The sequence below is a fragment of the Limulus polyphemus genome, unplaced genomic scaffold, assembly GCF_000517525.1.
Source record: "Limulus polyphemus unplaced genomic scaffold, Limulus_polyphemus-2.1.2 Scaffold59, whole genome shotgun sequence".
Classification (NCBI taxonomy): domain Eukaryota; kingdom Metazoa; phylum Arthropoda; class Merostomata; order Xiphosura; family Limulidae; genus Limulus; species Limulus polyphemus.
In genome coordinates this window covers 1,087,245-1,098,941 of record NW_013665669.1, presented here as the reverse complement: position 1 = coordinate 1,098,941, position 11,697 = coordinate 1,087,245, and the positions used below count along the sequence as shown (strand labels likewise).

At 30.8% G+C, this 11,697-nt stretch overlaps 1 protein-coding gene across 1 annotated transcript in view; it reads right to left on the bottom strand.

The window, feature by feature from the left end:
* Nucleotides 1-5,448: 5,448 nt before the first annotated feature.
* Nucleotides 5,449-11,697, bottom strand: part of LOC106464343 (protein timeless-like) — a 96,281-nt gene continuing 90,032 nt past the window's right edge. The window contains exons 21-24 of the mRNA XM_022392591.1: nt 10,217-10,273; nt 8,609-8,809; nt 7,774-7,906; nt 5,449-5,554 (exon numbers count right to left, since the gene is read on the bottom strand). Coding sequence (XP_022248299.1) covers nt 5,449-5,554; nt 7,774-7,906; nt 8,609-8,809; nt 10,217-10,273 — 497 coding nt within the window. The remainder of the gene's footprint in view (nt 5,555-7,773; nt 7,907-8,608; nt 8,810-10,216; nt 10,274-11,697) is intronic.

Here is an 11,697-nt window from a genome sequence, read left to right as displayed (position 1 = left end):
ATATCTGCTCAACTGGGTTGAGATCGGGGCTCTGTGGGGGCCATTGCATCATTTGAATGAAAAGAAAGAAGCTGCTGGAGAAATATAAATCTTATGACTGATTCTTACTGATCAATGAGCAGCGTTACCAAATTTGGCAAGTAAGGAAATGGTTATGCAATAAATACATGCATACATGATAAGCTTTCTTGGCACAGCTATGTAAACCCAGTAATAAATACATATTACTTGGACAACAGAAACATAATATTCAAAGCACACAAGTTTCCATTTCATATCACATAAAACTTTCAGAGGTAGCTGTAAAAGACATTAATTCTAAATGCCATACTGCTTTCTGAGTTCTACATAATTTACAGTTCCTAACAAAAAACCTTTTAAAACAGGGAATAAGAAGAATACACAAAAAATCAAATGTATATCTTTAGGGTTGCTTTCATTTTGTGTAAATTGATTCTTTTGGATGTCAACGCCTTTTTTTTTTTACAAATTTATTTTTAGTATCTATATATACACATACATAGATAAATATGTATGTATCATTTTTTCTGTATTCTTTCATTTTTTTCATGGCAACTATAAGTTTCATCATGTAAGTAGTAATACAAGAATTCAACTAAATAACAAAATGCTCACTGCTGGTGACCAAAGGCAATTCCTTCATTAAATAGAAAAGCTTGGCTATGTTTATACTATGTACTTCCAATATGTATGTCTAAGAAACTCAGAAATGAATTTGTAATTGTGATAAAAAACACACATACATACATACATATACGAATAAATGTTCTAGGAAAATGACTTGTACCCATTCTGAATTAACACAAATAACTTATTCAATGTAAACTTTACTGAGACCCAAGTTTTTTTATATTCTAAGTTTATTATGATTATTTCCACTATATCAGTTTAATGAATTGATTTTTAAACTTTTGCCTATCAAAACAGATACTTAGTCAATTTGTAATAATAAATAAAAAATTTATTAAAAGAAGAGAATTGTGATCAAAAACTGTCAACCAGTTTGACTGTAAGTTGGTTTAAAGTAAAAACTTTATGAATGCCAACAAAACTGTTTGAAATAAATTCTATGAAATTAATCAATCAAATGAAAGATTTAACTTCTTTTGTTAATATAAGCATACAAATTTTCACCAAAATTCAACAACAGTCTCAAAGAAGTTTGACTTGAATTAATTGTTGATATAGGTAATTAGCTTAACAATACATTTAAATTTATTTACATGAACAGTAATGAATGTTCAGTAAGTTCAACCTTTTAATTTCTTTAATATATAGTATATAATCTTTCTTACTTAATGTATAATTTTTAAGTTAACCAGTTGATGTATGATATTCCATCTCTAGGAAGCCCACATCGAGCATTTCTTTAACTCCCTTGCAAATTCTATGGAATAAGCACTGTTGTATTATGAGGAATCCAAAGGTGTTTGTCAACTCAAAAACGATTAACAGCTGAAGGAGATATAATGTTTTTATTTTTTGGTGATGGAGACATTTTTTTTTACCAAACTCTGCCTGTGGTCATGCTATTGTAATATAATATATGTAAAGATCTTTCATGAAGCCAGTAGTAAATGGGAACTTTAATGGCAACCAACAGATTTTCTGTCAAGATTACACATAGTTCGGAGGAAAGATGTCAGAAGCTTACTTGCAAGTGTAAGGTAGCAATATATTAGTCAGTGCAGCAGATGTGGATACAATCTTGGAATACCAGCTGCAGGTAGAGGAAGTCATAAAAGAGGTCAGAAAGGAATTCTACTGGTGCTAATAAGAATTCCAAATGGACGAAGAAGAACGCGTCTACCAACAGATGGGGTATGTCCACAGAACTGTCAGAAGACATAGAAAGCCATGACCAGAGGAGATAGAAAACCATTATAACCACTGTGTCCATAAAAAAAGCCACAGTAAACGAATCCTCAGATTGGGCCCTGCAGATTCCTACATTTTATTCCATCTTTACCAAATATCAATATCTTGTATAGACGCTACTTTTCTTTACCAAAGATTACACGGTTGGTTCAGCTGGCTTAGAGATTCATTGTTTTATGCACAGAATTCAGAATTCTTTAAGTGAATATGAAAAACCAATATACAGTATACAGACAACAATCAATCAATTCATGAAAGGCCTTATAAAAATAAACACACAGCTATTTTTTGTAAAAAAACAAATTATAAGATGCTCAGTCACATGATTAATAACTTTCCTTTCCTTTTGAAAAAAAGAAAAAGCTAAAATAAATAAAATTCTACACTGAAAATATTACATCCACTATCTTTTCATTACAGTTACATGAATATTTTATACAAATATTTGAAAAAAGTACTTTAAAATCATATAATATGAAAGACTAAGGAAAGACAAGTAAAAATTCATTGTTTTTGTTTGTTGAACTTCTCACAAGTCTACACAAGAGCTATCTGTGCTAGCCATCCCTAACTTTGAAGTGACAGACTAGAACGTATGCAACTAATCAACACCACCCACTGCTATGTCTTGGACTACTCTTGTCTGACTGAATAGTTAGATTTACTATTACTCTTATAAAGCACCAGCAGCCCAAAAGTTAGGAGCACAATCTTTCTTTTGGTGGTAATGGGACACAAACTACAAAACCTCATAGCCACAGTCTGGCATGCTAACAACTGGCCTGTCTTGGCCCATGAAAACTATTACAAGACAATATCATTCAAAAGTATAAACTGTATTATTAACACTGAAAATTTAGTTTGTAATAAACTCAAACAGTTTTGGAATTGGGTTAATTAGGTTTAAAAAGCAACAACTTACTAATAAGTAATGTTACACTGAAAAGGTTAATATTGAAATATTAGAGAATATATGTATATTCAGTTACAGAATATACTGCAACATTTTACATTTTGACAATATCAATTTGTAGATAATTTTGTTTCTTGTGCTATTTATACTAATATCACTGTCATAAGTGACAATAACTTTCATGAAATCAATGCCTTTTCTTACATACTAATTTACTACAGTTAACACAAGCAACTATTCACCAACAAAAACCTTCTCTGGTATAATCCAAACAGTAATTTGCTAATATCATTCATCTGTTAGACCATGCTAAAATTCATATTGGTTCCAGTTCTGGTCACTTACACCTTTTCCTATATACTGAAGTGGCTTGAAGGAGCATATTTTTCCTTTTTACTCTGTTTTGCTATGTCTAGCCAAGTACTGTAAAGAAAGATTGAAATCAGTAGATAGCCAAGTTGCTTAAAAGTTGGAAACTTTTTACTTACCATAATATATAATTAAAGTATAGGATAGCTTCTCAAAACATATGTATAAGATTATGCAATATGAAATTATTAAATATTAATTCAAAATTCTATGGAATTAAAGATCATCAGTAATTAATGAGAAAAGAAATGTAAAATAATGAGAGAGAAAGAAAGTACTATGCATGAATTAACCATGCAATTATGAAAAAAAATCCCTGGGAATATTCAAAAGTTGCCTTTTAGATTTGAATAAACATAACAAAAAACATGATAAAAATAAAGTAACAACCAAAAATAGACCATGCAATAAAACCAAACTGTAACAACATTACATTTCAATAATTTTAAATTTATGAAAAATAAGCTAGCAATCAAACATAAAATGTTTTAAATAAATTTATTCATAGTAATTTTTTACTGTTTTGTTGCAGCTATTATGTTTATTGAGTTATAATGTGATACTCATTGATCCCTTGAATTAAAGCAGAGAGTAAAGTGAGACTTGTAATCCAATGGCAATAAGTTGGCCATAACAAATAAAATATAAATAAAACTAAAAAATATGCTAGCACTTTTAAGTCTTATTGTGCAGGGCACCATCTATTACAGCATAACAAGGAACAATGTTATTTTTAGAATCAAATTTTAATGAAAACAGCTGTGAAATGCATCAGTGAGGATGAGCCATTTAAATATTCATTTTTATATTATATATATGTATATATTTACTCATTAGACCCACATTCATAAATAATGAACACAATATATAAAAGTCCACACATACCCACAACTGTATTTATGTTTTGACTCCTTGTTGCTAATTAAAAAATCATACATATATGAGTTCCCTAAGAATTGGCAAGTTTGAGAAACATACCAAACTTAGAGCAAACATGAATTCCTTCATCAACTGGTTGTAGCTTGTAGTTGTTTGTTTCTGTTATTTTTCAAATCTTTGTAGCTGTTTTTCAATAACATATGGAACTATTAAAGATACATGGAGAGAGAATACTGAATTTAAGTCAGAGTCAAATGTCTTGGGAAGAGAAGTGACTGTTTAGAGGGGTACGAGTCCAAATGATTTAAGTTTTGATCTGATACTGCCCATAAAGAGGTTAAATAAAATTGATCAACAATGTTTAGCTAAACTTTTAGAAAAGTTTCAGGTGATTTCTAGTGGTACACCAAAAAATATGTCTGATATTTTGATAAATTTTGATCAAGTTAGTTCTCATCCATATGGTATTTCCCTTTAAAAAAAAAGAGAGGGGGGGCAAACCATGCAACAGGATAGTTTCAGTGAGCCTAATTACAGCTGCATCATTTGTTGTAGGAAAGTGGAAAAAATTTTCATGTTGATTACTATGAGGTAAGTGCCAAAACAAAACAATATATCAAACATCCACCACCAAGGGTGGACGATATCTATAGTGGTGTGAGAACGGCATTCCCTTACTTTTTTTGTGGCCCGGAATGCTGTTTCCTCACTATTTCAAACGAATCCGACCTTACAAATCTCAAACTTTGTGAAGTTTCACTCATCTCTAGAAGGAAGAATCATTAACCCTTTCATCCAGGTTGTAGGCAAGTTATCAAAGTATAATGAATGAAAATGTTCTGTTAGTACTGATCACAAATGTATGGTCAGAGCTTATATTTCTCACCTTTTCACACTTATTTTCTGTAGATATTATATTGTTAACAAATGACTTAGAAACTCGACAAAACAAAATGAATAGAAATGTCGGGACTTTTGAGTACGAACCACGAAATTCCAAAGTAAATCTCCTGGGAATTTCTACTTCCAATCTTTTCACACCTATTTCCTATGTTTATTTTACTGTTAGCAACTGAATTAGAAACCTTTCAAAAACAAAGCAATGAATCGTCACTTCAGGCATTAAACTTTTCACGGCTTCGAAAACAGGGTTGGGTAGAGTTTATCGGCTTGTTTGTAGTACAGTAAGTGCAACAAGCATTGTCTAAAGTACTATATAAAAGTGAGAGAAAATATTTACAATATGGCTGTACACATAGTCTGATCCAATCCAAGAAGCTTGTTAGGTATTTGAATGTTAGTTACCTCCAGAGGTGGTCAGGATTTAGCAGTATAGGTGTAAAAATGTATAAGAGCTTATGGAAATCCTGTTTCCTCTTTAACCATACTTACAGAGAAACCAATACATGGTTAGTTTCCAGTAATGTAAATACGGCCTGTTTTGGTTTAGCTAATATTTCTAGCTCAGCCTTCTTGTTAAGCACTTTAGAAGTCCTACAGAAAAGGGATATTACTATAGTTTATGCAGACAAGTTAATTCATCACAGCATAAGGTTTTGAGAAGCAATGAAGGAACATAAGGGTAAAAAGGCCTTAGAAGCAGAGAATGTGATTAAAGAAATTAAGTTTCATTAATAAAACTGACAGAGAACAATAAGATTGTTTCAATCAATCATGGTGAGTTTTTAACCAGTATCATAAACAATATGAAACGACAATTATTCACACCAACTTCTTCACATGAACCAACTAGGTCACAGCCAGGCACTTATAATTCCATTCCAAACATAATTTCTGAGTTCCATACCTTAGAAATCAATGAGTTTCCAGCATAAATAAATCCAGGCTTTGAAGAAAGGGAAATAGAGTCCCTTTGTAAAAGTTTCAGTTTGCCATTTTCAAAAACAACCAGAGCATTTAGAGACTTTATAGACAACTGTGGGCACCACATTCCATCAGCTTTGTATCCTTTAATCAGGTGTTCAAAAGTCATCCCATGCAGTTATTCCGAATGTGAACGAGGCTTTAAAAGCATGAACCTTATCACCTTATCACTAGGCTGTGAATCAACCATATGATAAATATCACGTTCATTAGCTTCATGGCCCTCTGATTCAAAACTGGAAACCAGATGACTATGGATACAAATAGCTTAGGTGTCATCATTCGGCAACTGATACATGAACAAGAGTAGCCAAGTCCAAGGAACTCACTAAAGACCAAATTTGGAAGTTCTGTTAATATGTTATCCAGGAATTCAAAAGTTCAAGGTGTGAGAAAATTAAATTGATCCAAGTGATCAGTGTTACCTCAAATTCTAAGAACTTTTTTTTTATATGTGCTAATTTAAGGGTGACAATAAGAAGTAATATTAACCTGCAGGAGGGTCTTTTGAATGAATAGTTATTGAACTATTTCATAGAACAAATCTGTAGAAATAAGTCTAATGCCATGTATATACTTTTTGTGATGGTATGGTCCCTAAAATCAAAGAAGAGTGGTCAGTTCTGAACCCATATTTCTGTTGAATTTGAAAAGTATGTCTGTTGTAATGTAATGATGATAATTAATACAACTTTTTTTTCATAGCTTCTTCTACTGGAGCAGGTTTTTAAAATGTATACCATTTTAGATATTTGTACAATTTAGCATTATTCATTAGGTTGTTTTTTATTTTGTAAATATTTTTATAAAAACAAATCTTTGTGTTTGGGGATGAACACTAGTTTGCCAGTTGTGCTATGATCAGTAATGTGTCTGTCTTCTAAGTTTGAAGTTATAAATGTGCCTTTTGTGGTATCAGTTAACTATCTGTCACTATCCAGTTTTGTTCTCCACTGTGAATTTATCATGTGTTTATAACAGCTAGAACATGACATCAGAGAATTAAAATATTTAAACGAAAAGAAGAATGTTTATCATTTTCTTAATTGTGACAGGCAATAAGGTTACTTTCCTTAAAATAAATTAACCACCTTGAAAGTAAGGAAAATACTTGATACTATAAATATGTTCATGTACATCTTTCTTTGAGCTACAACAATAGGAGCAAGGATTTATTAGAAAATGTATAAGAGACACTGATACAAGTTGTAAGACATTAGAATATTAAAGTAGAATTTATGTGGAAGTCTGGAGGATACTTTTCAGAGGAATTCAAGACAACTGTGCCACAGGAATTGCCAAACATAAAATAAATGAATAGAATGAAAAAGCATTGTAGCTTAATGTAGCAGACTTCTGTATTAACCAAATTTTAATTGAACATCTGTAATAACTTCAATGTTAATTGAAAATGGATAGGTAAAAACAATTGAACAGTGTGAAAAAAAGATTACTTAAAATCCAAAAGTTAAAATTTCAAAGCACTAAATAAAACAAAAACACCAACACAATATCATGGAAAAAAAACTGTTAATGATTACAGCAAATGCATGTGGACAGCAAGGGTAATCTATGAAAAATATCTTGACAGAAAATTCCAATTGAAACTTTCTATCTGGCATACAGTAAAATATTTTCTTTGTGGTGTATAAAGTATTTTCGTGTAAAATATGGTAGTGTTTCTACAATGTGTTTTTCTCCAGACCCCCCAAAAAAACGACAGATCTCTGTCATTTGGTATGCAACCTGATAGAGTAGTATTGTTTCTAGAATGTTTTTCTTTCCATATCTAGAATATTACAGAAACATGCAACTTAATAGTGTCTTACCTGGGTTTACCAAATGATTGATGGATGAAAGGAGGTAGAGGCACTTCTGGAACAGATGACTGATGGACAAACTCTGAACTGTGAAGCTCTCTAATGTAGTCTTCTAAGTTATCATTAATAAACTTTATCCCACCTGTGAAGGCAAAATCCTAATAAAAACATGTCTTTTTGTGTTGCTTTTAAACTAAGAAAGAAATTATACTACAAACATAAAGATATAAAGCAACTACAATGTAACTTTAAATACAAAAAACTGTTAACCTTAAAAGCAGCTTATCAAAGTGACAGTGAAAAGAATAATTAAAATTAACACCAACTTTTATTCTGAATTACAAAGTTTCATATTCAAATTTTCATTTGTGAAATTACTGCCAAATTTTATTCACTGCTCTGTACTAAACAAAAGTTATATTAATATCCTTTAAATGTTACTTTAAACTTAATTATTTCATATAGTACAATAAAGTTGCCTTCTAAACATGATGTTTGCTTCATCAATTTTAGATGAGAAAAAATGCGTATATTTAAAAGATGATCTCTCTCTTTTTACCCACTTTTATGAGTACTTAGCAATGGGAAAAAGATATTAAAAGTACTAGTATAGAATTTTCTTTTGCTTCTACCATCATCCTTACCCGTAAAAAGCTAGAAATTTGAAATTCACTACACATATTCTAGCATTATTAGAACACTTTAAAATATTTTAACTAAAGAGTGTAGTGTTTTTTAATATTAGGTTAGATGGGTTTTTTTTTGGAACCAATTCTGTTTAAAATTTTTAAATATTGTACTTACAAAGGTTTAAAAATTTATGTTTAACAAAAGCTTTACCAACCAGGGTCAACTGGTCCAAGTTTAGTAGCTACACTGAATAAAACATCCGCTGTCCAGAAGCATGGTATTCTGGGATAAGCACGACCAGCATCAGCAGGAAGGTGAAAACCTAATTTGTGCAGTAACTGAACAAACAAGTCACAGTGAAGTACTAATTCTTGGGCTTCATTGTAGGGCACGATCAAGATGCTCTGTTTCAACACTACAGTCACATATAAGAAGTCATTCAAAACAATTCACTGGGAACAAAATCAAAAACCATACACTGAATACTAAAATTCAAATGGTAACTACAATTTCACATTATTTAGATAATACTATATTGTGACATAATATTTATTTCCACTGTTGGAACCACAAAATACTGAGCACTGAGTAATTTTCAATTTGGTTACTCTTCAATGATGTATTTTATCTATGGTACTAGAACATTATACCAGTGCTGACAAAAATACATTTCTCCCAAAATATGCAACTCTGGTGTATTGACATATTTCTTCAAACATTAATTTTTAAGCACTAAGGAAAAATTCTCTCCTTATGATTAACTAATACTTCCACACAGTTTTAATATTTGCATTTTGGGTAAGTTAACAAAAAATAACATAGGCAATATGGTATCATACAAACAAAACTGTATGTAACAAGTTAGCTAACAACCTTACATGACTGCAAATATTTAAAAACATGTCACTAGAACAACAGTATATTATTCAAAAATCCCATTATAAGTGGAGCTGAAGTTCTTTGTGTTTTTTTTCTGACTACTTTTCTTGCAGTGAATGACATTTCCTAGTGTATGACTCAGTAAGGATTACAGTCACTATAACAACCATGGCAGAAGCAACCAAAAACTTTCAGCTTTCAATTGAGAAATCTAATTAGTATTCTAGTGATAAGAAAACAATGTTTGACCATCAGACTTAATTTCAATATTTTACTGTAGAACTGAAATGTCCACATTTATTAACCGACAAGTGATTTGCATTTACTTTGAAATGGTTGATAGTTGAATATAGGTTATGCTTTGTTATCTGTTCTTTTAGCTGGATGTTTTTGTTAATGTAAAAATACATTATCATTAATTTTATTATGTCTGGGAATGTTTTGAACATCAAACTATTTTAATATGTAAAATGATACTGTAAATGCATTTTTTCAAAGTTTGATGTACTTGTGTAGAAGTTGCAACTGATTAAAATGACAAGTAAATAGTATTTCTAATGATTAAGAATGTAAACACGACAGTAGCAAAAATTAGAAAAAACTATCTAATACTTGTAAATCAGAGCAATGAAAGGGTAACAATTATAATAGAAAACTGTATTACATCTTCACTTTTATATATATATATATATATATGTAAACTATCTGTGCCAGAGTATTTTAGTGCCCAATCTGCCATGAAAAAATAAGGTGCCTATTTAATTCAAGTTATGTGGTTAGTATACAGATGATGCACACAGAAGGTATTACACTAGAATGCTATTAATAAAACTTACAAGCATTAGATAAGGTATGAAGTTATGACTATAAAATATTATGATTACTAAAACATTGTCCATTGCTACAAAGAAAAAAAGGCAATGCAGAAAATAAAAAAACTTACACATTGAGTAAAGTGGAACAGGATATTCAATATCGTGCAAGTTGTTTCTCCACAAAGCTATAGGAAGTTACAAAACACAGGAGTTTTTTATACATATACCATATACACTTTTAGTATTGAAATACATAACCAGCTGAGTTCTTAGTATGTATGTTTTACTTATTAGATGTCAAAAATACCAGAGTAGAATTGCCCTCAAAAATTCCAGTCATGTGTGCTTATAGCATATTTCAACTGCTCTTTGCCATACAATGATACTCACCTGGAAAAACTGTACAAGATGAAACAAACTAAGCTTCTCGTACCTAGCATGTGCTTTCGGTGGATCTTACTTGGCATTAGCCATGCACTAACATTTACCCAAAGAGAAAAATATGCTAGAAGGAAAAACTTAAGCTAAGCCTAAATTAAACCTCTTGTAACCAGCTGTGTTCTTAGTGGGTTTACTTAGTATTAACCATTACAATGTTGTCAAGCTAAAGAGAAAATTCCTCAGAATCAAAAAGATCATGTTAGATATAAGTTAAACCTCATATAACCAACTGTATTCTTAATAGACCTTATTTGCTCTTTGCCATAGAGTATTGCTTATTCAAGTAGCTAGAAAACTTTAGTTGGAAACAAATATCAAAATAATGTTCTTCTAAACAGCTGTGTTCTTAGCAAATGTTTCTTATTTAAGATCAAGCTAAGTTCAACTTAAGTTTTTAAAAATAATTGTGTTGTTAGTGCATTTCACGTGGTAGGTATTGGTCATACAAAATTGAAAAGATCAAGCTAAATTCAACTTGAAAATAATTGTTTTATTAGTGGATTATACTTGGCACTGGCCATACAAAACTACATGTCTAAGGTGAAATTTCAATTGAAAGAAGATTAAATTAAGTCTAGTTTAAGCATGTTGTAACCATCTGTATTCTTAATTTATTTTACTTGATTTACGCCATACATATGACTACTCCAAGAAGAAAACTCAATGAAGAAAAGACATCAAGCAAAACTCAAATTAAGATTCTTTAAATCAGCTGCATGTGGTTTAGGTTTATATTACTACTTACCATCACTCATCAACGAGAACACCTTAGCAGGAAAAAGATCAAGCTTCATCTACAATAACACTATCAAAAACAGTAAATTCTTAGTGGACTAACCTGAAATACTACACATCGAAGGAGAAACTCAAATGGGAAAAAAAAATGAAGTCGAGTCCAAACTGAATCTTTTAAATTAGTTGTGTTAAATATAAAACTAAATCTAATCAAAGTTATGTCCTTAGTGAATCTTACTACTAGTCACTAGATAACTTTATTCTTGATAATGTGGAATTTCTGGTAGAGAAAAGAATAATCTTTATTGACATGCTCATCACTAAGTTAGTTGGACTGGTGAGAGCTGATACTACTCCAAATTCCAGTTTTCACCAGGTCATAATATTAGATTGAATGCCAATATGAGTAAATTAATCTTTTTTATTTTCAGAA